Source organism: Gopherus evgoodei, chromosome 7 (genome assembly GCF_007399415.2).
Source record: "Gopherus evgoodei ecotype Sinaloan lineage chromosome 7, rGopEvg1_v1.p, whole genome shotgun sequence".
NCBI classification, from domain to species: domain Eukaryota; kingdom Metazoa; phylum Chordata; order Testudines; family Testudinidae; genus Gopherus; species Gopherus evgoodei.
In genome coordinates this window covers 66,730,455-66,756,215 of record NC_044328.1, presented here as the reverse complement: position 1 = coordinate 66,756,215, position 25,761 = coordinate 66,730,455, and the positions used below count along the sequence as shown (strand labels likewise).

The window sequence follows — 25,761 nt, the reverse complement described above, 5'->3', positions numbered from 1 at the left end:
ATGACTTAAATTCTAAAAATAGCTCATATCTTATCTGAATAACACTTGCAATTTAACTAGCTAGGTTATGATCCAAGACTCCCAAACTTCAGAGCATAAATTGATAACTGTTATAGTTAAGACACTTTTTCTCACCACATTAAGTATTGCTAATTGGGAGCGATTGGCCTCTATAGGAAATGGAACACTTAATTGTTGGCCTGTTTTCATATGCTCATTTTTATAGTGGGTGGAATGCCTGTCAAAATAGTTAGCAAAATTATAAACACACATGATGGAAGGTGAATCCATCATTTGTTTTCCTGTTCATGCTAGAATCTTGTACATGTCCATATTTTGTTGCTGGAACCCTGTTGTGGACTGTTAGCCATGCTCGATGATGCAGGCTATCAAAGTGACTCTGTTCTACTATCCCAGATTAACATATAGTTACTGTTTGAAATGAGCAACTGTACCTTAATGTACCACCATCGTTGATTGGGATCAACAGTCCAAAATTTGGTTGTAGCATGTAATATAGCCAACAGTACAACATATTGCATGTACTACACATTGCACTAATCAGAGTTGGTACTCTATCAACACCTCTATATTGTCAAGGTCTAAATGGTGCTTGTGGTGCTATTTTTCAGTTGAGGCTTACAACCGATGAGCCTGCAAGTTGATGCATGAAGGGGCATTCGAACATTTACATAAATGGCATGTAAATGCCTTGCAGCACTGGCTACAACAGTGCCATGCAAACACCTGTTCTTACTTCCAGGTGACATTGTTAGTAAAAACGGGGCAGCATTATCTCCTTGCAAATGTAAACAGACTTGTTTGGCTGAACAGGAAGTAGGACTGAGCGGCTTGCAGGCTCTTAAGTTATACATTGTTTCATTTTTGACCACAGTTATGTAACAAATAAACCTGACTGCAAATTGCACTTTGATGATAGAGATTGCACTATAGTATTTGTATGAGGTGAATTAAAAATACAATTTCTTTTGTTTATCTTTTTACAATGCAAATATTTGTAATAAAAAATAATATAAAGTGTATACTTTGTATTCTGTTGTAATTTAAATCAGTATATTTGAAAAATGTAGAAAACATCTAAACGTTTAATAAATTTAAATTGGTATTCTATTAACAGTATGACTGAAACTGTGATTAATCACAAGTATTTTTTAATCCACTTAATTTGTTTTGTATTAATCGCATACATTAACTACGATCAATAGCCCTATTGATTGCCTTTTGAAAGGGTGGAAGCTCAGCCTTATCTTTGTTAGATGTAGCCTACTTTCCTAGGTGTGGAGAATGAGTCCACGGGTTATATGATGGAAGCCTGTGACTCAGCCCAGCCCTTCTGGGGAAAGTAAGGGCAGCCTGAGTTAGTTTGGAGAATGTGAAGAGGGAGCTTGCAGGGAGGAGTGTAGGTGAAACTCACAGGCGAAAAGTCTTGAGGAGATAGACATGTAAGGAGCAGACACTTATGGGGTGAAAAGCCCCATTCTGAGGGCATGTCTTCATGGTGGGGTAATGTGCAGAATGGTAATGATTTCTAAAGTGTTGCATGTTAATTGGTCCATGTAGACCCAGCTGATGCACTTTAATGTAGTGCTGTTTGAAAAGTGTTACTTGAAAGTGTACTAAGGAACTTCTAATTTCACACCAGCAGGGTCTACACAGACTAGTTAGTAAGCGCATTTATGAAATCTCACCCCTGTAGTGCACGTTGTTGCCCTATGTAGACATATCCTAAAAGGGATGCAAAGGACTGTGAGCCTGGAGGGAGACCTATAAGGAAGGGGAAAACCTGATAGAAGAATGGAAAGACTTCTGAGCCTAGAGAGGTAGCTTAAGCCCATTAATTAATTGAAAGGATAAACTGAGCCCAGGGATTTTGATATATATTTAATGGTCATAAATTACACCTGAAAGGGGAGCGGGATTGTGAAAACACCAGATGGTATGTTTTGTTTGCATGATGGAAAGGAAACTGTGGTAGTGGGAAGGCCCACAGCCAGACTAGTCATGTCCCTCCTACAGTCAGTAAAAATCCCATGATATATTTCCTGATAGTTTAGCTCCTGTGTCCTGGACAAATTCTGTTTACTGTCCATACTTACACAAACTGAATTCCTCTTGTAGTATTAAGTGAATAAGTTAACTTTTCAGACAAGATGTGAAAAAGTATGTGGAGCTATTGGTGAAGCATGACTATTTCGTTATACCTCTGACAGGGTTACACTTCAGTGGTGGATGAGGTGATCCCTGTATATGGAATGTATTGCACAAATAGGTAAAGTATTGAGGATAGAAATATAATGAATGTTAGTCAACATGGAAAATAGGTCTTGTCAAAGAAACCTTATTTCATTTTTTGACATTACAAGTTCGGTTGAAAAAGGTGCATAGCTGCAAAATAGATATTTGTAAGGCATTTTAAGTTAGTACTGCATGATAGTCTTGTTGTCAGATGCTACCGGTGTTGTGCTCTGTTCTGTTCAATGTTGATATCAGTCGGCTGCGTGTGTGTGTTCCCCCTGTGTGCTGTCCCGGCTCTGCGCAGGTAGCTGACACAGCAGACCCCGAGAGAACCCCCAAAGACCATAGACTCTAGTAAGGTACGAAGGCACGTCGGCCAGGTTTGTCGAAGAGAAAAACAGTCTCCAGCTCCCTGGCAAATGAAGTCCAAGGTGCTGCTAAGGTGCAGCTAGCCAGTAGTTATGTGCTCCTTGGCTATGGACTCCGCTCAGTCAGTGGCGGGACTTTCCACTGCCCCCTAGGCTGGACAAAGACACTGCCTCAGGGATGCATTCTTATACACAGGTACAAACAAGTTACACATCACTTCTGACATATTGAGGTGCAACCCCTCTATGTAGCAAGGTGCAACCCTTCTACGTAGCAAGGGGCCGCCTCTCACCTTGTACGTGTTGGTTCGAACAAAACAACTCTATCCATCATATTACCCTTTTGGCCCTGTCATTGGGTGGGTCAGCCTGTGCCTTGTTATCTGTGTGGAGTGTACAAGTATGCAAATGTTCTGATATCTGGTGTCCAGTACCTTTTTAGGTATGTCTCTTTTTACAGCATCAGCCTCTTCCTTGCCAGCTTCTGTGAGCAGGGCCTTCTTCTGGCTCACAGCTTAACTTGGCTTTATGTTAGCAAAGTCTTGACCATTACCTTAGTTCAGGCCTTAGGCCTCAAACCAGGCCTCTGATACCAAGGTTTGTATCTCAGGGCCTCCTCTTAAAAGTCTAATTTTTAAAAATCACTGTACAGTATCAATAAAATACATGTTAAATGGATTTAAAACTGGCTAATGGGTCTCAAAAAGTAGTTGCTAATGAGGAATCATCATCAAAAGGGGCTGTTGCTAGCAGGGCTGGCTCCAGGGTTTTTGCTGCCGCAAGCAGCAAAAAAAAAACGAAGAGAGAAAAAAAAAAGCTACGATTGTGATCTGCAGCACTATTGCCACCACTTCAGTCTTCGGTGGCAATTCGGCAGCTGGTCCTTCGCTCTGAGAGGGAGTGAGGGACCTGCCTAATTGCCGCTGCCTAGCCAGATGTTCTGCCCCTCTCTGTTGACCCCACCCCAAGCACCTGCTTGCTGGGCTGGTGCCTGGAGCCGGCCCTGGTTGCTAGTGGAGTTCCACAGGGGTCACTGCTAGGCATAATGCTAGTCAACATTTTGACTATATTTATTTCCACATCAAAGTTACTGCTGATAAAATTGGTACATGGCATGAAGATTAGCAGAGTGGTAAATAATGGTGAGGATGGCAGCAGTCCTACAGAGGTGATCTGTATTGGTTGGTAAACTGGGCCCATTCAGATGAAATGCACTGTAATACAGGGCTTGTCTACATCACAAAGTTGCAGCGCTGGTGAGGAGGTTACAGCGCTGCAACTTAGGAGGTGTACACATCTGCAGGGCATCGCCAGCGCTGCAACTCCCTGTTTGCAGCGCTGGCTGTACTCCCGTTTTGTCTCGGGTGTAGAGGATCAAGTAATCAAGTGTAGACACTTACCAGCGCTTTTCTTGACCTCCGTGGAATAAGCAGGTATCCCAGCATACCTGAGGAAGCCTCTGGTAATCAAGCTGGTCTCCTTCCCCGGTTTGCTCTCGCGTTTCCCGAACCCCGAGCAAGCAGGTCTCATTCCCTGCGGTTTGCAGGGTGGTTCAGGGAACGCGAGAGCAAACCGCGGCGAAGCTGGTCTCCTTCCCCGGTTTGCTCTCGCGTTCCCCGAACCACCCTGCAAACCGCAGGGAAGGAGACCTGCTTGTTCGGGGAACGCGAGAGCAAACCGGGGAAGGAGACCAGCTTCGCCGCGGTTTGCTCTCGTGTTCCCCGAACCACCCTGCAAACCGCAGGGAAGGAGACCTGCTTGTTCGGGGAACGCGAGAGCAAACCGCGGCGAAGCTGGTCTCCTTCCCCGGTTTGCTCTCGTGTTCCCCGAACCCCCGTGCAAGCAGGTCTCCTTCCCTGCAGTTTGCTCTCGCGTTCCCCGAACCCCCGAGCAAGCAGGTCTCCTTCCCTGCGGTTTGCAGGGGGGTTCAGGGAACGCGAGAGCAAACCGCGGCGAAGCTGGTCTCCTTCCCCGGTTTGCTCTCGCGTTCCCCGAACCTCCGAGCAAGCAGGTCTCCTTCCCTGCGGTTTGCTCTCGCGTTCCCCGAACCCCCGAGCAAGCAGGTCTCCTTCCCTGCGGTTTGCAGGGGGGTTCGGGGAACGCGAGAGCAAACCGCGAGAGCAAACCGCGAGAGCAAACCGCGGCGAAGCTGGTCTCCTTCCCCGGTTTGCTCTCGCGTTCCCCGAACCCCCCTTGAAGCCGCCCAACAGCGCTGCAGTATGGCCACATCTAACACCACTTGCAGCGCTGGTTGCTGTAAGTGTGGCCACTCTGCAGTGCTGGCCCTATACAGCTGTACTAATACAGCTGTAACAACCAGCGCTGCAAAATTTTAGATGTAGACATACCCACAGCCAAAAGGAAAGCTGTTCGTCCTAGGAATAAGGAATGCAGGCCATTGCTACAGAGTGAGGGTGCTATCTCCTGGAAATTAGTGAGTCTGAAGATGATTTAGGGGATATAATTGATAAAGAACTAAACATGAGCTCCCAGTGCTGTAGCAAAAAGGCCCAGTTGAATCCTTGAATGTATAAAGGAGGGTATAAGAATAGGACTGTAATTTTTACCTCTGTATCTGGCAATGGTAAGACTGATACTACAACACTGTGTCCAGTTCTGATGTCACATCTTAAAAAAGGTTGTTGGGGTGTGGAAAAGTGCCACAGATGATTCGAGGTCTGGAGAAAATGCTTTAGGGCAACAGAAGAGAGCTCAATCTGTTCAATTTAATAGTCAGATTGGGTTCAATACAGAGGTGAGTGGGTGAAATGTAATGGCCTCTGAGATAAAGGAGATCATACTAGACAATGTAATGGTCCCCTCTAGTTTTGTGGATTTATGAATGAAACAAAGTGCTGTGGAATCCTGGATATAAATACATACTGCATATTTTAGCATGAAGAATTTCAGGGTTTTATGGTCATGATGTATGCAGATCAGCTGGAGCTTTCCTTTTCCAGAAAAGCATTAAGTAATGTAACACTTAAATCAGCCCAAATTTACATGCTAGTACTTTTTCTTCACACCTGCCTCCCCTTCCCTCCTGAAGCTTTTAATTGCTCTGGGATCTCAAAACTTCTATACAGTTTGAGTTTCTCTGATACTTCACAATATCTGTGGGAATTATTTTGTTAGCAGTTATTATTTCTTGTCATGCAAGATAAAGACTTCGTGATGTTAATTGTTAACTCTAAAATGCTATTCATTTTAACAGGTATTGCTCTCTGATTTAAAATACATGACATGCCTTTCGGTAGACAAAGATTGTAAGATTCTCTACTTTCAAATGTAAACTGAAAATGAATTTTCTGTTTAAGAACTAAAGTAACTTTTTTTTTCCTGTTTTTTTTTTTCCTCTCCCTCCCCACCCCCCATTAAGGTATGGGCTGAAGCCAAATGACCAAATCTTGGCAGAGGACAAACATAAAGAAATGTAAGTTTATATACTCTTGTATTTAGGCTGACAGACACACACATGTGCATATGAATTTGCTCCCCCCACCGCCCTTTTAAAAAGGGTTTAAAACAGTTTCTGTAAGAGAATTTTTGCTGTTTTCAAGACAGTGATTCCCCTCACCCCCCAAGGCTTATCTGCATGGTGGGATAAAGCACCCTGTGGGGAGGGGGGTAATTTCTAAAGCATCCTGCTGTATTGCACTTTGATTCATGAGTACACAGCATCAGGGTCTACACAAACACTTCCTTGAGCATTTTAACATACAGTACTGCATTAAAGTGCACTAGCAGACCTGTAGTGTTCATTGCCAGGGCCTGCAAAGACCAGTAATTGTGCAACATGTCAATGAGCTTTAGAAATCACATCTCCCATAGTGCACCTTGCTACTTTATGTAGACAAGCCCTCAAAGTTCAGTAGTATCTGCTGTTTGTTACTTTACTGTCATCAGTAGCTACATGGTTGAAGAACACCATAATGTAGCTACTGATGACATACCATTAGCAGACTGGAAATACCCTTCACACCCCCAGTTCTCCCACCTCCCACTGATTGTGGTAAGTTGTACGAAGGTGTAGTAATGATGACATAATTACTGAATGTCCAAAAGCAGTATTTTTTTATATGAAATAATTTTATCTGCTGCAAACTGAAAAAAATGACTATTTCAGGTAATGTCCTTTTATTTAAACTAATAATACTGCACAGTGCTTTTGCATGCTGTTGTTTGTCAGCTTCCTAATTTCTGTGATCTTGGAATGTTGCCTATTTTAGCTGAGCTGACTTCATTACTCTTTTTACATTTACAGTAAGAACTTATGAACTAACCTGTGGAAGCTTTTCTTTACATAGTTATTCATTCATTGTCTTGCAGCACAACTGGCAATAGATATTGTAATCAAATGTTATAACAAAATCTTGAATATATTTTGAAAAGCTTGAAATCCAGATAAGTGTTCCAAATAAATCTCAAAGCAGCATTTGAGATTTATTTGCATCCAGAATAACATTGATTTTTTTTCTCCCATGGCTAAATATAAAAAGTAATATGAGAGGTTTACATTTAACTTTAGGGCAAGTACTTCATCTTCCACATGTGTGGATGGTACTAATGTGCTTCTGGAATAGAAATAACGTAGTTAAAACGTCAACAGAACTATGAGGAATGGCTAAGTTTCTGAGTTTTCTGGTCTTTGCGTGCCTGCTTGCTCAGCCTTAGTATTGCAATAATAGTAACTTCATATATGATTTAAAAATATCTACGGGTATCATATCCCTTAAGATAATGTAAAGCTTAAAGTAATTCTGTGTGTACCCAGGATTCTGAGCTGCATGTGCATAAAATTCTATGTTGACATGCTAAGAATTTTCTTCAAACTAATTGTTTTCCTTTCCTTTGTGAGGGAACAGCCCAAGTCTGAAAATTCTAGCTTAAGCCCTGGGAGCTTTCATGAGTGCAAATTTTGTCTTCATGCTTGAGTAAGTCAAACATGTCTGAACGGATTCAGCTCCAACTTAGTAGAAAAAGAAAAAACAACATTTGTGCTGAGACCAGGGATGGAAAATTTTAGCCTGAGGGGGATTTGTAAGAAATTTAGGGCAACTGAAAAAAGGATTAGGATCTGCTAGTCAGTGTTCACTGCCTTGAAAAGCTATAAAGCAACGTTAAAGAGCCGCTGTCTGTTTTTGGAAGTTTGGCTGTAATTGCTGTAATTATCAAACTTAGGCCAATGGAGGGTGGGGTTATAAAGTTACATTAAGTTTAGGAAGTTAAAGGAGAGAATGTGACTCAGGTCCATTTGGGAGTTTATTCCCGATTGGCTACCCTAAAATTTAAATCTAGTAATGAGAACACTTTGTAAGTGTATTTGAACTATGGAGAAAGAGGAAGTCTTAATGACCAGACTTAGAATTCTTAAGCTCCTTGGAAAGCCTTTCAGTTTTGCTGAAACACATTTTCCTTTAAAGATGATAAAAATAATTAACTAAAGTTGCCTTTATAAAACTACAATTCCCAGTAATGAAGAAATGTCTTTTCAAAACCCATGAAGTTGGCTTGGTGGTCCATATGCAGGGCATTGGGAATAGTCTGAGATATGTGCTAATGGCAAAGAGTGTATCATTGCATGCTGCTCAAAACTCTTGGATAGGTGAGATTTACTGTTGAAGCATCTATGTCCGCTGCTTAAGTATGTGAGGACATGCAGTAATACTCTGCTTCTTTGCTCACAAGAAAAGGAGTCAGTGAGCAATATTGGATCATGATTGTGAGAGAGCACCAAGAAATTAAATTTGATAAAGGCAGAGGACCAAAAACAATGTCAGTAATCAGAATAATTGAGATCTAATTGGAAAATCTGGCAGACTCTGTCAATACTCATTGTGCCTTTACCTATCCCTTGGTGCTCTGAACCTAAAATCCTAAGTTCTGTCTCATGTTTGTCCAGTTGACAGAGGACAAAGGGGAAGAAATAGAAGAGTTGAAAAAAAACCTTACAAGAAATATCGTGCTGTATACAAAACATGGCTTTCATAGTGATTTGGTCAGTAAACAAAGTATAAACAAAGTCAGTAAAAAATATTAGCTGCATCTTTGGCATACTCAGTTACTTAAATCCTTGTTAGCAAGCGTGTGAAATCTTGTCTCTTATGTCCTTCATACATTTTCCTCCCACATGATGCCAGGGCCTGAGATGTTACTGGACAAACAGTCTCTTATAACCAGAGTTTGTTGTATATACCCAGTCTTCTTATTCACTGCAAGTCCATTAGAGTTGATATATATGTAGTAGTGAATTTGAAGCCATAAAAGAAAATCTTAATTTCCAGTGTTTCCTCTATTAGTCTAAAAAAAATGTTTCTGGATTTCAGATATAATATTAAATCAGTATCTTAGATGTCTGCATTCTAATGCGAGAAGTGTGGGGATTAAGCAGGAAGAACTTGAAATGCAAGTTGTTAAACACAGCTATGACATAGTTTGCATCACAGAGACTTGGTGGGATAACACACGACTGGAATATTGGTATAGAACTGTGAAGTTGGTTCATGAAGACAGGCAGGGAAAAAAGGGAGGAAGTGTTGCATTATATATTTAAAATATACACTAAAAATATACACTTGGACTTAAGTTGAAATGGAAATAGAAGACAAACTTTGTTGAAAGTCTCTCTGAGTAAGGCTAAAAGGGGTAAAAATAAGTAAATAAGGGTGGTGTCATGATAGGGAGTCTACTATAGACCACCCAACCAAGAAGAAGAGGGAAGATTGAAAAATTTGGGGGTCTGGACTAGATGACCTCTCGAGGTCTTTTCCTGGTCGAGTCCTATGATTCTGATTAATTCTCACTGTAAAGTTGACTTATTAATAAGTCTGTACAAATTTGGGTTCAAAAGAGCGCTGTATATATTTCAGGAGTGCTGCCAGTAAGCCTACTTCCCAGCCTCTTGGCCTAGTACTACGCATCCCTTTTCTGTGTTGCTCACCAACTTATATTTTATGCATACTGTCATCCAGTTTGTCATTTTTTCTGGCCAGAATCTCACTCTGTGGGATCACTAGGTTAGGATTTCAGTATTGGTGTACAACCTTTTTGCTGTGTTTAAAAAAAATAAAAATAAAAATAAAAAATCCATGGAAGGCCATTTTTTGACTGAAGAGGGCAAGTACTGTTTTTTCCTTTAAACATGATTAAGGTTATGATCTTGTCACTGTTATTTTTAGTAAAAGTCACGGACAGGTTACAGGCAATAAACAAAAGTTCACAGGAGCCCATGACCTGTCAGTGACTTCACTAAAAATAACCAAAGGCAGAACTAGGTATGGGGGAGGAATGGAGTGCCATGGTGGGGGGAGGGAGGGTGACTGACAGGCTGAGCCCCCTGCCATGGCAGGGGGCACAGTCCCGGCTCCAGTGGCCACAGTGGGGGGCACAGCCAGGGGGGCTGCACAGCCCCTGATCCGAAGCCAGCCTCAGCTGCTGAATAGGGGTGCACAGCCCAGCTGTAGCTCCCACCAAGCCCTGCCTGGGGGGAGAGGCACATAGCCCTGGAAAACTGCGAGGGGGGCACATAGCCTCTGCTGCGGCCTCAGCTGCCACCCCCGGTGGAAGACGCAGGATAGGGGCTGCAAGGGTCCTGGTTCTGGCCCCAGTTGCAGGGCAGGGGCACACTGTCCCTCCTCCAGCTCTGGCTTCAGCCTTTGACCACTGAAGCTGAAGAAATTACTGATGTCTGGTAAAGTCACAGAATCCATGACCTCCATGACTAAATCGTAGCTTTAAACATGATGCATAAGATAACATTTTTATTTAATCTGCTGCTGAGCCTTTCAAGTCTCAAGAACAGCCTCCACCCTGGAATTATAACTATATATAAAAGTTGAAGTTCATAATATACTGTTATCTTTCGTGGCTGTTCAGAAGAATATTTAAATTTTAAGAAGAAAGCAGGAGGCTAAACTATATTATTAAATCGTTTACAGATGCTTAGTTTTTAAAAACTGTTCTCCTACAGCAACATAGTCCCTATGTAAACAAGCTAAAGTTGCATATTGAAAGCTATTATATTTTGAATTTGAACAGTAAACTAGTATCTGCTTCACAGAGTATTGTGAGGTTTTGTTGTGTTTGCATAGGGTTTAGAAAATATGAATGTTAAAATGATGAGCTCTTAGGTGGTTTTCAACCATAAATCTCAAAGCTCTTTATAAGAACCCAAGGAGGTTGGTGGTATTCCTGTTTTATAAATGGGGAAACTGAATCACAGAGGTCAGATGGCTTGCCAAGGTTAAGCAGTACAAATGTGGCAGAGCCAAGAATAAAATGCAGGTCTGCTGATTGCCTGTCCAGTGTCATATCCATTGAACCACACTGAGTGGAGACCTATATATTTTGCAAGCTTATTCAGAAGATTTAACGTTTTACTTAAGTAAGCACTTTAGTTCTTAGCAAAGCTATGTCAGATGGAGTAGTTACTATTAATAGAGAAATGCATTCTTTATACATGAGTATGATGTGAAACATGTCAATTTACAGTGAAGACAGACAAAAAACGGAGTGACTGGCTTATTGTCGGACAAGTCAGGAAAAGACAGTCAAGAAATCCCTAAAAACCCATTAACATGCCAAAGATCTTTATGCTGACCAAGCTGTATGCAAAGAAATGTTGTGCATAATTGATGTCTGTGTAAATTTAAAGGAATATTTTAAATGTTGAGTGAGAGGAGCTCTATAAACTGAGAGGGTGGCTAATTTTAAATATTGTAAATAGTATAAGAAGATTACTACACTGAGAGAGGATAGATTGTTCTAGTAACTTCAGACATAAAGGGTACTACATAAACAAATTCCTTTTCTCCCCTCCAAGTTTTTCTGTGGTTGATACTTTTCTTTGTTTGTTTGGTTTTGGGGGGAAGCGGGGCTATGTGAGATGGTAAGCACCTTGCTTTGTCATTATATCAGCATGCATATCAATTGTGTTGTTTCTAAACGTACTTTCATCTTCTACCTTGCTTTCTCTGGGTTTCATTTTAAATGCATACTAACAAAAGTCCGGTTTGCCTTAGCAATTGTGTCCCTGCCTGCCTCCAGTAAGTATAATTTGGAAGCCATAAACACTTTAGTTTACAGTCCTGATCGTTAGTTTATTGTTTACATCCTAATAGTAGCATCTGGAGTTACTGCAGTACAAATATTAATCAAATCAATTTGAACTTATTTTTTGGATATCAGTTTTTAATACAAGGATATATGGGGTTTGGGAAAGAAGTTGGGTAAGAATCTGATTTAAGAGACAGTTTTATATCTCAAGTTTACCAGCAGATGTAGCTTTATAGGTAATTATATTCTGTGTAATGGCACCGGACTGATCTGTCATCAGGAAGGAAGCTGAATGTCAAAAGTGCTGTGTCCAAAATATCTGTATTCTAATATACTAGGTACATTGAGTGTCTTGTTGACACTTGTCTGAAATAAGGGAACCTTTATCACTGAAGTTGTCTGAAAAATGTCAATAAAGGACTTTTGTCTTAGGCTTTGTATCTTTAGTGAATAGATAGTTGAAAGGTTTACCAGAATTTACTTGGAAATAAATTAGACCCCAGGAACATTTGTGTCTTAAACTCTGTACCCTGGCTCTTCCCCAAAATATATTCTCCATTTTATGGATGTACTGTTAAATTAGGAAAGTTAATTTAGGGTAGATCTGTTATGGATAACTGCCTGGGAAAGAAAACCGGATATTGACATTTGCATTGCACAAGAATCCTACCAATTCAGTACAAAATAGCCTGATTTTGAAACCAGAGTTCTAAATATTGAAATGGAGTTTAAAAAGAACAGAACAACCACTATGCTCTCTTTATAGTAAAAATAGTCATCAACCGAAGCAATATACCGGTTTCTGAACAAGTTTTGTCAAACTGACATTCTGTGTAGTGACCTTAAGACTACTGCAGGGCCCAACAAAATTCATTGAGGCAATGTGAAAAAACAAGGGAGACTGCTCCATCCTCATCATGGAAAATCCAAAAAGACATAGCACCCTGGCAGATTGAGTGCCACCCATATCAATCTTTAGGTAAGTCCTTAATGTTGTCTGGCTGGATAATCAGTTTATGTCCCTCAGTGGCAATGTTATCATTACCACAGTGCTTGTGGTGACCACATAATTGCCAGCCATGTGGCAGCATTCCTTGGTGAACATGCTATGGAATTTGTTGGTCTTTCATCCTAATAATAGAAAGGCTTGAGTACAATGATAATCTGCTATTCTGTCTAGAGAGAAGGTGGTCTGGAGAAGTTGGAACATAAAAACAGAGAGAAAAAAATGCAGTTTTTAAATTTTGTTTTGTTTTAAAGCTGTAAAAATTATGAACATGTCTAATTTATCAGTACTTTGGGTTGACTCTTCTTGGTAAAAGATTGTGATGTTGGCATTTTAAATTGGAAGGTTGCTGGAGTTGGAGTTAAATAAACTCTGAAATTGAATTTTGCAGTGTTAGTGAAACTATTCAGAAAATAAGTTTCCTTTCAGGAGAGAAGACATTTTACCAATTCATTACCAAATGCAGTCTATAAAATAGTAATGTGATGGTTTTAACAATGCCACAATTTTAGCTACAGGCCCATCCATATTTGGACAAGAACGCATACAGGCAAATGTGTACACATTTTGCCGGTAGTTTAAGATATGAATGAAATTAATTTCTGACAGGTTGTAAATGCCAATATAACATTTCAAAAGATATATAATACCTTTTTGACCCCTTCCCAGAAACTTACACGTCAATTACTTGAAACCACCCACTGCTTTTAATAGGTCTGCTTTGTGTTACAATGGAATTCCTTGATAGTTGTGGATATAGCGTGGGTTATATCCCAGGGCTCATACTTGAACGTTTTTTTCCTTTAAAATCTATTTGATCATATCTTTATTGATTAGTGAGGCAAATTATTGTCCTCTTACAAAATAAATTTTAAAAATGGATGAAGCCTTCCTGTTCTTAATAATCTCTGTTTGAGTGTATTAAAGATCTATTGATGTCTTTTAATGGTGGGTAGAGCATTTGATTCAATCTGATGTTGCTTGAAAGGAACTTGCAGGGATATTAACAAAACATACTTCCAAGCAGAGTTTTTTTCAATGGAAATGCTGCTTCACCATTTCTTGAGTTGCTGAATTACATGTAGCTTTGAGGGTACAGGAGCCCTCTTCAGGCTTTGGTATCCTTTCTCTGGCTGACTTGTTGACAAAGTCAGAATCAGTTTAGTGAGGGAAGAAACGTATTCACAAAATAGTGTACAATGGTAGCCATACATCTTAACTTCACTATAACTTTATGTGATGACACTTCCTTGCGGTGTTCAGCTCTAAGAGTGACCATGTACCTACCTGCCTCCAACAAGAGCAAGTCTTTCTTGTGGTCATTGGATATCCCTTTGTGACGCTGCCAGACACTCAAGCACTCTCCTCTGGCCTCTACCAGCCCTTACTTATGCCTTTCAGATACCCCAGTCCCTGTACTTCTCAGAAGTATCTCCCTGTAGTGTCCAGCCCCTATCACTGGACACCCACGGTATTTGCCTGGTTTGCTACTCCCAGGGCAAAAGTATATGCACACCAGCTTGAGTCAGCCGAATGTACGCTGCAATATCACAGCACTGTAATCTATTCATAGTGAAAACAAGAGTAAGTTTGTTAACTAAGGTAAAGACTTAGGAGATGGTGAGTAAGAGTAGTAAGTACAAGAAGTTACAAATGAAACAAAAATATAATGCTTCTGCTAGGCTAAAACCTAACTTTAATAGGCTAACCTTGTCTAAAGCAATTTTTCCCCAAAACGCTTTCTTGCAGTATTTCATCCAAGGTTGGTTGAGATCCTGTTTTCTTGAGTATGACAGCAGATCTTGGTTACCCCCTCAATGCAGGCTGAAGGGTGGCAGTCCTTACATCCCAAAGTTGACTGTTTTTTGTCCCCAGAGTCAGGATGACACAGTGGTTTCTTTACTGGGGTGCTGGCTCTGAAGTGTCGTCCTCCATACTCCTGTTTTGTTTCACCTCCCTGCCCCTACCATCTACCTGATTTTTCCTGTTGACTTTCCAATATAAATGGGGCTTCTTTTGTGTTTACTTTACAAAGCTTAAATTATTTATGAACCGAGGCAGGTGATGCCACACCCTTTGGTTTGGCAAAACCAGCTTGCTTAACCCTTCCTGAACACAAATTCTAAAGCAGGGGTGGGCAAACTACAGCCTGGGGCCTGCATCTGGCCCTTCAGATGTTTTAATCTGGCCCTCGAGCTCCTGCTGGGAGTGGGGTCTGCGGTTTTCCCTGCTCCATGTGTGCCGTGGCTCTGCACAACTTCCAGCAGCAGCAGCATCCTGTCCCCCCCTCCGACTTCTATGCATAGGGGCAGCTAGGGGGCTCTGCATGCTGCCTCTGCCACAAGCACTGCCCCCATGGCAACTGCAGTCAATGGGAGCAGCAGGGATGGCGCCTGCAGACAAGGCAGTGCACCGAGCTGCCTGGCCACGTCGCCACACAGGAGCTGGAGGGGGAACTTACATCAAGCAGCTCCCAGAAGCAGTGGCAAGTGCCGTCAGGAGCCTGCACCCTTGACCCCCTCCAGGGCCCCAACCCCCGTGCCCCAGCCCTGATCCCCCTTCTGCCCTTCGAACCCAGTCCCACCCTTCTGCACCTCAGAGTCCACAGCCCAGAGCCCTCTCCAGCACCCTGAACTCCTCATTTCTGCCCCAGAGCCTGCACCCCCAGTCAGAGCCCTCACACCCTCCTGCACACCAACCCCCAATTTTGTGAGCATTCCTGGCCCACCATACAATTTCCATACCCAGATGTGGCCCTCAGGCCCAAAAGTTTGCCCGTCCCCGTTCTTAAGCCTATTTTCAGTGCATACATACAACTGTTTAAATGTCACCCATATATACATCACACAAGGACTGAGGATCAATCTGTTGTAAGCTTCTATTAGGCACCTCATATACCCTTTTTGGGTAAATGCTATGAAAACAGTATGTTGAGTGTAATGAATTTGTCAGGCCTGATAGGAGTTGCTGTTATAGAACAGTGTCACCTTTGACAGTTGACATTGAGGAGTACTTAGGATAACACTTTCACTTTCTCAGCATACTGACAGGTTTCAGAGTAGCAGCTGTGTTAGTCTGTATCCACAAAAAGAACAGGAGTACTTGTGACACCTTAGAGATTAACAAATTTATTTGAGCATAACCTTTCGTGGGCTACAGCCCACTTCATTGGATGCATGCAGTGGAAAATACAGTAGGAAGACACATACACATACACAACATGAAACAATGGGTTTACCATACACACTATAAGGAGAGTGATCAGCTAAGGTGAACTATTATCAGCAGGCGAGAAAAAAAACGGTTTGTAGTGGTAATGAAAATGGCCCATTTCCAGCAATTGACAAGGAGATGTGAGGAACTGTGTGTGGGGGTGGGCAGGAAATAAGCATGGGGAAATAGGTTTACTTTGTGTAATGGCCCGTCCACTCCCAGTCTTTATTCAAGCCTTATTTAATGGTGTCCAATTTTGCAAATTAATTCCAATTCAGCAGTCTCTCATTGGAGTCTGTTTTTGAAGTTTTTTTTTTTTTTTTTTTTTTTTTAATATGGTGACTTTTAGGTCTATAATTGAGTGGCCAGGGAGACTGAAGTGTTCTCCAACTGGTTTTTGAATGTTATAACGTTGACGTCTGATTTGTGTCCATTTATTCTTTTACATAGAGACTGTCCGGTTTGGCCAATATACATGGCAGAGGGGCATTGCTGTCACATGATAGCATATATCAGACTGGTAGATGTGCAGGTGAACAAGCCCCTGATGGCGTGGCTGATGTGATTAGGTCCCATGATGGTATCCCCTGAATAGATATGTGGATAGAGTTGGCAATGGACTTTGTTGCAAGGATAGGTTCCTGGGTTAGTGTTTTTGTTGTGTGGTGTGTAGTTGCTGGCGAGTATTTGCTTCAGGTTAGGGGGCTGTCTGTAAGCAAGGACTGGCCTGTCTCCCAAGATCTGTGGGAGTGATGGATCATCCTACAGGATAGGTTGTAGATCCTTGATGATCTTTGATGTTGCGCTGGAGAGGTTTTAATTGGGGGCTGAAGGTGATGGCTAGTGTCATCCTGTTACTTTCTTTGTTGGGCCTTCCTGTGGTAGGTGACTTCTGGGTACTCTTCTGGCTCTGTCAATCTGTTTTTTTCACTTCAGCAGGTGGGTATTGTAGTTATAAGAACGCTTGATAGAAATCTTGTAGGTGTTTGTCTCTTTCTGAGGGGTTGGAGCAAATGTGATTGTATCGTAGAGCTTGGCTGTAGAAAATGGATCGAGTGGTGTGGTTTGGATGAAAGCTGGAGGCATGTAGGTAAGTATAGTGGTCAGTAGGTTTCCGATATAGGGTGGTGGTTATGTGGCTGTCGTTTATTAGTACTGTAGTGTCTAGGAAATGGATCTCTTGTGTGGAATGGTCCAGGCTGAGGTTGATGGTGAGGTGGAAATTGTTGAAATCATGATGGAATTCCTCAAGGGCTTCTTTTCCATGGGTCCCTACGATGAAGATATCATCAATGTAGCGCAAGTAGAGTATGGGCGGTAGGGGATGAGAGCTGAGGAAGCATTGTTCTAAGTCAGCCATGAAAATATTGGCATGCTGTGTGGCCATGTGGGTACCCATAGCAATACCGCTGATTTGAAGGTACACATTGTCCCCAAATGTGAAATAGTTATGGGTAAGGACAAAGTTACAAGGTTCAGCCACCAGGTTTGCCATGACATTCTCGGGGATACTGTTCCTGATGGCTTGTAGTCCATCTTTGTGTGGAATGTTGGTGTAGAGGGCTTCTACATCCATAGTGGCTAGGATGGTGTTTTCAGGAAGACCACTAATGGATTGTAGTTTCTTCAGGAAGTCAGTGGTGTCTCGAAGCAACAAAAAAACTTCAAAAACAGACTCCAATGAGAGATTGCTGAATTGGAATTTATTCAAGCCTAATTTAATGGTGTCCAATTTGCAAATTAAGACTGGAAGTGGATGGACCATTACACAAAGTAAAACTATTTCCCCATGCTTATTTCCTCCCCCCCGCCCTAGTTCCTCACGTCTTCTTGACAATTGCTGGAAATGAGCCATTTTCATTACCACTACAAACAGTTCTTTTTCTCTCCTGATGATAATAGCTCACTTAACTGGTCACTCTCCTTATAGTGTGTATGGTAACACCCATTGTTTCATGTTACCTGTGTGTGTGTGTATATATATCTTCCTACTGTTTTTTCCACTGCATGCATCCGATGAAGTGGGCTGTAGCCTACAAAAGCCTATGCTCAAATAAATTTGTTAGTCTCTAAGGTGCCACAAGTACTCCTGTTTTTTCTCAGCATAGTGTTAATAATAAATAGTAATGTGAGAAAAAAAGGAACACCATAACGGGGAGGGGGAAAATGTGTCAGCTTGTTTGTATATGTATGTAAGTGCACCTCTACCCTGATATACCGTGGCCCAATATAACATGAATTTGGATATAACACAGTAAAGCAGTGCTACCTGGGGGCGGGGCTGTGCAGTCTGGCAGATCAAAGCAAGTTCAATATAACACGGTTTCACCTATAATGCAGTAAGATTTTTTTGGCTTCCGAGGACAGCGTTATATTGGGATAGAGGTGTATGAACAAAATTGTGCTTATGTTTTTTTTAAATACGTTAGATTGTGATAAGATCACCCTGTTCACTTCTAGTTACAAACCCCCCCCCTCCTTTTTTTTTTAATGCTTCATAGTGTGAAGTTATTCTATTTCATGATCCTTTTTTCCATCTCTTTCACTACTGGCCGCCTTTGTTCCATCACAAGTTTCTACCATTGGCACAAAAGTCTTCTCCAACATGTGGCTGTTCTCACCTTATCCACTCAATCTATTTTCAGATCTTGCCTGCTGGTTATTCTCTTTCAATTGTCCTTTCTCTCTCGCTACTCAGGGCCCTTCTCCCCTTATATTATTACGTAGTTCTGAAGTGGGTAAATTTGGATCATATGAAAGACTAGACAAAATGTTTCACTTGTCAGACATTACTTAAATGTGTGTGCTGTAACAATCCTACTTCCATTCCATAAGTGTACATAGAAAAATTATGTAACAGTGATTTCATCCAAAAGGAAATAAAAAAATGTAAGAGTATTGGATGACTTCTTCCTTTTTGCATAAGAGTGATGGTGGCGAATTGATCCTCTGTGTATGGTTGGTTGTTTATATCTTTCACTAAAATAGAGTTATGATTATTCAACCTCTTTTTTCCCTAAGTTTAGTTCTTTCGCAGAATTTATCATCTTACTTATCACTCAAAACATTACAACATCTTAAAGTGTTAGACGGTGTATCTGCATACAGATGAAAATAACTATCCTTTTCAAGTTGATAGCTCTACCTGTCAGTTTAGTTCAATGTTACAGGCTTGGATATTTTTCAAGAAAGCCACAGACTTCAGGCTTCAAAAATAAGTTTTCTTATAGTGAACTAGTTGAGTTCAAATGGAAACGATTTTTTATATAGTGCCTGAAGGGTACTGAGAGCTTTACCGAAAAAATGTAACACATGTTTTATTTACAAACATTTGAAGTGTTTTTGCCTCGGATTTATAAAGAGCATTAAATTTATTTGTATGTCACGGTAGTTTACCCCAGGCATTAAAACTACTAGTGCTGCAGGCAAAAGATAGGCAGCAGCAGTTAACCTAATATACTAATCAAAGTCATTTGCATGTAGGACATTAGCTGTGATGACAGAACATGTAAGGACATTATAGATGTATTTAACCCAGAGTACCCACTGAATACAATAGAAGTACATCTTAATGAAGTTTAGTCTGGAGGTGTGGAAAATGCCACCATTCTAAGGGATGAAGCCCAAGCTGAAATGCAATATCGTGTCTACATAAACACACATCTTTATTCTGGGCAGTACTGTGCACATTGTACTGTGTACACAACTTTTATTTGTGTAATAGATCTTGACCAAACTTAACATTTAATGTAAACTTTTCCTTTTGAAATAGTTCAAAGTTTATACTAAAGCCTTCATCTTGTCCTGCCGTTTTAAAATGTGAGTTACACAGTAGTTTATTACAGATAAGTTGTTATTGTGAGAGTAACAGTGCCAAATAGTTGATCAAAATTTAGACTTCAGTACACAGAGATTTTAAAAACAGCAATGAGATAAAGTTCCTGCTTTACTATTTGCTGTACCAGTGTACCAGATAAGACATTCTTTGTAAGCAATTGAGGGCATTGCTTAATATTTAACTTTTTTAAAAAAAATTTTCAGTACAAAAATTGACACTCCCCTCCCCCCATCTAGCCATCAGCTGCAACAGAACCCTACTCTTGGCTCTATGGTGATATTGTGAAGTAGAGCTGTAACTCCCAGGGTTCAGATTTATAAGCCATTGGCTTTAACAGATGAGTAAAGTACTCTGCTCCTGCTGTGGAAATGAGGTGTTCTCCAGTGCCTCAACTGTCTGTTCATATCTGACCCTGCTCAGTGGAGGAACTCTCATGGATCGGTGTGACAGGCTGGTCCAGTGCAACACAAACCTTGCTCATCTTGATGTTTGTAATGAATAATTTTTTTTTATTTTTTTTGGATAAACACTTGTTCAAGTTAAGAATATCCTATTTATTGTCTTTTCTGCTAGCTTCCTAACTTCTGCTACTCTTAAATAGACTTCCCATGAAACTGTGCTACCTGTGTTACATGCACTGCCCAGAACAGTTTGTCACTTGAATAATGGAGTTTATTTAGCTCTGAGGCTGTCTCTGCCTCAAAGAGCTTCAGTTCTTGCTCAGTTATCTGACTGTGCTCATCTGTTTATCCCCATCTTACCTTCCAGCAGATGATGAAGCACTGCAATTTTTTTTTTAAGTGTCAGTTGTAAGAGAAGGTGCAAAACCTATATTCCCTTTGGGCAGAGGTAGTGGTGGTAGATTATTATTATCTTGGTTGCGGATGAACACCCAGATGTTTCTATGGGTTGCCAGATCCCAGGAAGTGGCCTTTAACCTTTGTGACATACGAGTTTTCTGTCTCCTATCCAAATGGAATTGATGGTACTTCACGTCCTAAGGGATGGGTGGGGGCTGTTGTTTAATGCTCTCTGTAGGCCACCACCTAGAACTTGGAGGAAAATCCGGAACTCTATTCCACAAGCTCATTCTAGAAATGTGGAAATGAGTGTTCATCTAGGAGACTTACTTAATATTTATCTTAACATATGTTTTCTTTCTCTTCCAAGAAAGACTCTTAAGTGCTTTCTTCTCAAAATGGTGACATGACACTTTGCTTTTATTAAATAAATTTTATGAAAAAAGATTTCTCTTGACAATGTCCCTCTAAATAATCTTTCTCTTGGCTAGAATAATTCCCATTTTTAATGCTAGTGACAATAACAGAGATCAATTTGACAAAATAGTCCCATACGCTTTTTTTTTTCTTTTCTTTCCCTGATGTAGACTGCTTTTCTGACTGTGATTCAAGATCAAACATCTTTTTGTTGGGAAGATGAAATTAACTCATTGCAGCTAGTAATGATGGTGCCTGATTCAGCTTGTCTTGGAAGTTAAAGCAGAAATGCTATATTGTTTACCCATTTCCAAATGTACTTATGGCTAGAAATGTAGACTCCGCCTTTATGGGCCAAAGAACATTATTTAATGTTCAGACATTGCTGAAATGGTTGCAGCAAAACCCTGAGAATTTGACTGGCTGTATGAATTTGACTGGGTAGATGATCTGACGGTGCACAAATGAGTGTGTTCAGAGCATTGTTTAAAACTTGGTACCATCTAGTCTATAACAGTATTTTAAAATGCTGGTTTAATATGTTTGGCTGCTGGTCACACAGTATTAATTGTCTGTCTGGTCTCAAACCACTTTTAATTATTTTCTTTGAGGCCTAAGTTGAAGCAAAAGGGAGGATTAAATAGGACCTGTGGTGTTCACAACTGGTCATCTTTGCAAACTACTGGTCACAACGTGATGGAGAAAAGAGAAAAGTTGTCCGTGAGTTTCCTCTTTTTTTCAGTCCCACTGCTGTAAGTGTGCAGTGGGGAGGAAATTGTGCATTTCTGTGAGTTGCAAAGTCTGTATATGATCCAGAGTGGCAATTTGTATTGCTTTTTCCTTATTGTGCCCCTGTCACAGACACTTGCTTTCAGTGAAGTTTAAAAGTAAAAACAACCAATATGCTGAACATCAGTCCAAGTATCAGTAAAGTCAAAATTCCCTAGAATAAATGGCTATTTATGTAAAAATAAAACATAAAATCAGACATTCCCTTACTGAGTCATCAGCCGCTTTTCCATTCCTGGTGTCCAAGTAGTCTTAGTAGACTAGTAATCAAAATGAATGCCTGTGCACACACAGTAACACGTTAAAACAAACAAAACCTTTTAGAAAAAACCTATTGCCAAAACCAAAATTCTCACTAATGGATTTGGACACATAGCTGCAGTATGTGAAGCAGCGTCCTAAAAGCATACCCAAGAAAGGATGACATTCTACTGAAGTAATATATATATTTTTAAACAAAGACTAGGCTATTAGAGCAATTTGTTTACTTAGTTGTCTTTTCTACACTATTAGATTTTTTTTAAAGTTGAATATGCAGCATTTTCTTCTATCCTGCTGTCTTTCTTATATCTATGCTTTCATGCCTGATATTCTGAACACTATACAAAATCCCTACTGTTAAAGAATGTCAAGGTCCCAGAGTTGAGGCACTTCAGAGTCTGGAAGTCACAAAGTAAAGATTATGTGCACAACTTTAACTGTGCCTGTATTTGTGAGTGTATTGTGATACTTTTAATTACATGATCACATACTACTATTTCTGTAGGACCGACCCCTGCTTCATTCAGTGGACAGGATTGATGATTGTTGAAACAGGCACCTGTCCTTTCTTTAAAAAACAAAAACTATTGTTCAATGTTTGGTCTCAAGTCTCATTCACTTGTACAGCAACCAAAAGCTGCACTAAATAATATTTGTTTCCTGTATCTCCACCAACCTTGATAACTTTATTATTATAATACCGTAGTGGGAGTACTGCATCCTCTTTCCAGATATAGAACACAGGCAATGAGTGATGAAGATTCTTGGTTAATATCGCACAGAAAACCTTTGGCAGACAGGAATAGAAAGAATCATAGCTCCTGACACCCAGTCCAGTGTCATCACAGGACCACAGTATACAGTCTTTCTTGCAATGCACCTCAGCCTTACTGTGTTCCACAGAACTTGTGAGTGAATAAGGCAACTCTGGACCCTAGACCAATTTTCTACACGGCCTTTCCTCATTGATTATCCAACATATGCAGTGATGGAAGGAAGTGTCATGGGTGGGCTGGGTAGAGAAGAGGAGGTATTCCGACCACCTTACTGTTCACATTGAAACCAACAAGCTGTAGCACACAGACAATGCCACCAGAGGGCACTGCCTACACTTGAACTGCAGATTGCTTGCAAATTCTTCTGCAGAGTTTGTTTGCAGTTAGAGTTTGCAGCCTGAGCCCTGTCATCTGGGGGTGGGGGGGAACCCCAGCCCCACTGACCAGAGCAGGGGACCCCAAAGCCTGTAACCTGAGCCCCACCACCCAGGGATGAAGACCTCAGGCTTCGGGTTGAGCCCTGGGCAGTGGGGCTCAGGCTTCAGCTTCAGTCCCATTAAGTCTAATGCCAGCTCTGGCAACCCCATTAAATCTGTGTCGCGACCCACTTTGGGGTTCTGACCCACAGTTTGAGAGCTGCTTATTTAGGCGGTATTTCCTGTGGTACCTAATCTCCACAGTGTTCCCTGCAGATGGCTCTGCCTGCCTTCCTGGTGACAATGTGGCCATGTTAGTCATCCCAGGCTCCTCAAACTTGGGTTCTAGTCCCACAGATCCTTCTACTAGCCAGATGAGTTCTTACCAGGGTCCTGACACCTCAGGTGCTTTGTTTCAAGTTGCTATCTGGTTTGTTCCATCTGTTCTGCTGCTTTTAGCTGCCAGTCATTAACATTTAATATCCGGTTGTTGGTCCTCTATTGTATCTCTCAGGCAACTTCATTCATATCTGGACAGTTCATACATATGTGTATACTCCATCCCTTATTTACCTGTACTAGAGGTAAAATTAACTCCTTCACAAGCAGTGGGTCACAATACAAAGTTGGTAAACCGAGTCACACATATTTTAATAAAAATATTAGAAAATGTCCATAATCTCCACACAAGTTATTTTCTTTGTATTTAAAGAGCATGTTAATTATGGCATTCTTACAATTTGTGTGTTAATTATCTTGATTTGCTGCTTGTGTTTCTCAATTAGACTAGCACTATCCTTTTCATTGAAATAACTGCTATATATGGAAGTCTCAGTAGAAAAATGTCCCTTTTGATTTAATATCTAGTGTCACAATTTTTTGTTAATCTTAATTTTTATCTTTTCTAGGTTGTACTAATTCAACACTATTTTAAAATAAACAAACTGTAAACTAGAATTATCGCTCTCTTAAATTGTCAGTTTTCACATGCTAACTATCAACTGATTTGAATCAACATAGTGTGATGGTTTTATGGCATGTTATCTGTGTTTAAAAAGGAGACTAAACAATGGCAACAGCTACTCTGGCTCAGATGAAACATTGTGTAAAAGTTTGGTGGCTTTGAGTTGCTGGGTAGATTTGCTATTTAGTCCAAACAAAATTATTTTATCAGCAGTAAACATTACAATATTTGGTGGAAAACAGGTAAATGTGATGAAAGAGATGGTTCGCCTGGATGAATTTTGCCTACTGCTTTGCAACAAACCTGACAAGCCTTTTCTTTGGGTTATTGGCTCCCTCTGTAGAACTTGTTTAAAATTGCAGTTTGACGTTTTGCCACATGACATTTAAAATGCTTGCTCATCTCTCAAATAAACTAAGAATTTGCTTATTTGTGCAAATACTCTTTTACAGTAGCCTGGAAAATTTCCTCCAACTTTAACTTTTTCATGTACATTTTTTTCTAAATGCACCACTGAGAGAGAAATAGGGCCACACAAATTTATAAAACTTCTGGTAATTGGAAAAACTCAGATACATTTTTTTTTTTTCAAAAGTGGGTGCCTCAAGACAGGTTCCTAAACCCTAGCTGACTGTGAGGCACCCATTTAAAATTTTTATTTGATCTTGATCCAAGATGAATATCTAAATGTACTTATGTAATGTTTTACATAATCTGTTTTATGTATTGTATGGTAAATCTAATTTGTAGCTTATTTATAAAGAAGTCAAATATTGCGGATTGACTATGGATATACATTTTTTTTTAAACCAAACCTCCTGACTTTGTATTCTAATTAATATAGGATACATTAAAAAATATGAAATTTGCTGAACTATTCTCCAGCACTGCTGTGAAGTCAAACACAACAACATGACCCCAATGTGTAAAAACTAGAAAGTGAAAAAGACTAGTCTAGTTTTGCCTTGCAATCTAAGTGAAGTGAAAGTGGTAAAGTAATACCATACCACTAATGACTTTCGGGTAAACCATGACTTCTCTGAATAATAATTTTTAAAAAAAAAAAAGGTCTTTGGGGTATCTGAAACAGTACAGTTTTCCATTAAAGTAATTTAGTTTAAATTATGTTGTCTGGAGCGATACAGCTACCAGTAAGGGTTTTTAAAAATGCTTTGTATCTTAACATGTTATGAGGATTCTTCTTATGATACCAATTCATAGGTGAATGTTGTATTTTGTGAATTTAGCAATTTACCTTTTTAAAAAACAAACAAACAAAAAAACCCTCCAGCTCTCTGAAGGTACTGGACTGGTCAGTGACTTAATTGTTAATGCTGTGCTATTTCATAAAGAGCAGTTGGGTGTAGTATGGTATTAAGGTTAGTAATATAAGAAATGGCTAGTGAAGAACCAGGAATGTATTGCCAGTACATAGAGAAGAGATAATGAGCTGATTTAAAGTTTTTTTAGACTAGGAGAGTCTGTGCTTCAAGACGACATCCCCTAAATGTAGGTGTCAGAGTGGTGCTGGATAACTTTCCTGGAGCTGGTTCAGAAGAACCAATGTATAATATAGAGTGTAGGCTCTAGGGCAGGGGCGGGC

At 40.4% G+C, this 25,761-nt stretch overlaps 1 protein-coding gene across 1 annotated transcript in view; it reads left to right on the top strand.

Moving 5' to 3' along the window:
* ADK (adenosine kinase) overlaps window positions 1-25,761 on the top strand; it is a 637,433-nt gene that overhangs the window by 90,957 nt on the left and 520,715 nt on the right. The window contains exon 3 of the mRNA XM_030569565.1: window positions 6,004-6,057. Within this exon, the coding sequence (XP_030425425.1) occupies window positions 6,004-6,057 (54 nt within the window). The remainder of the gene's footprint in view (window positions 1-6,003; window positions 6,058-25,761) is intronic.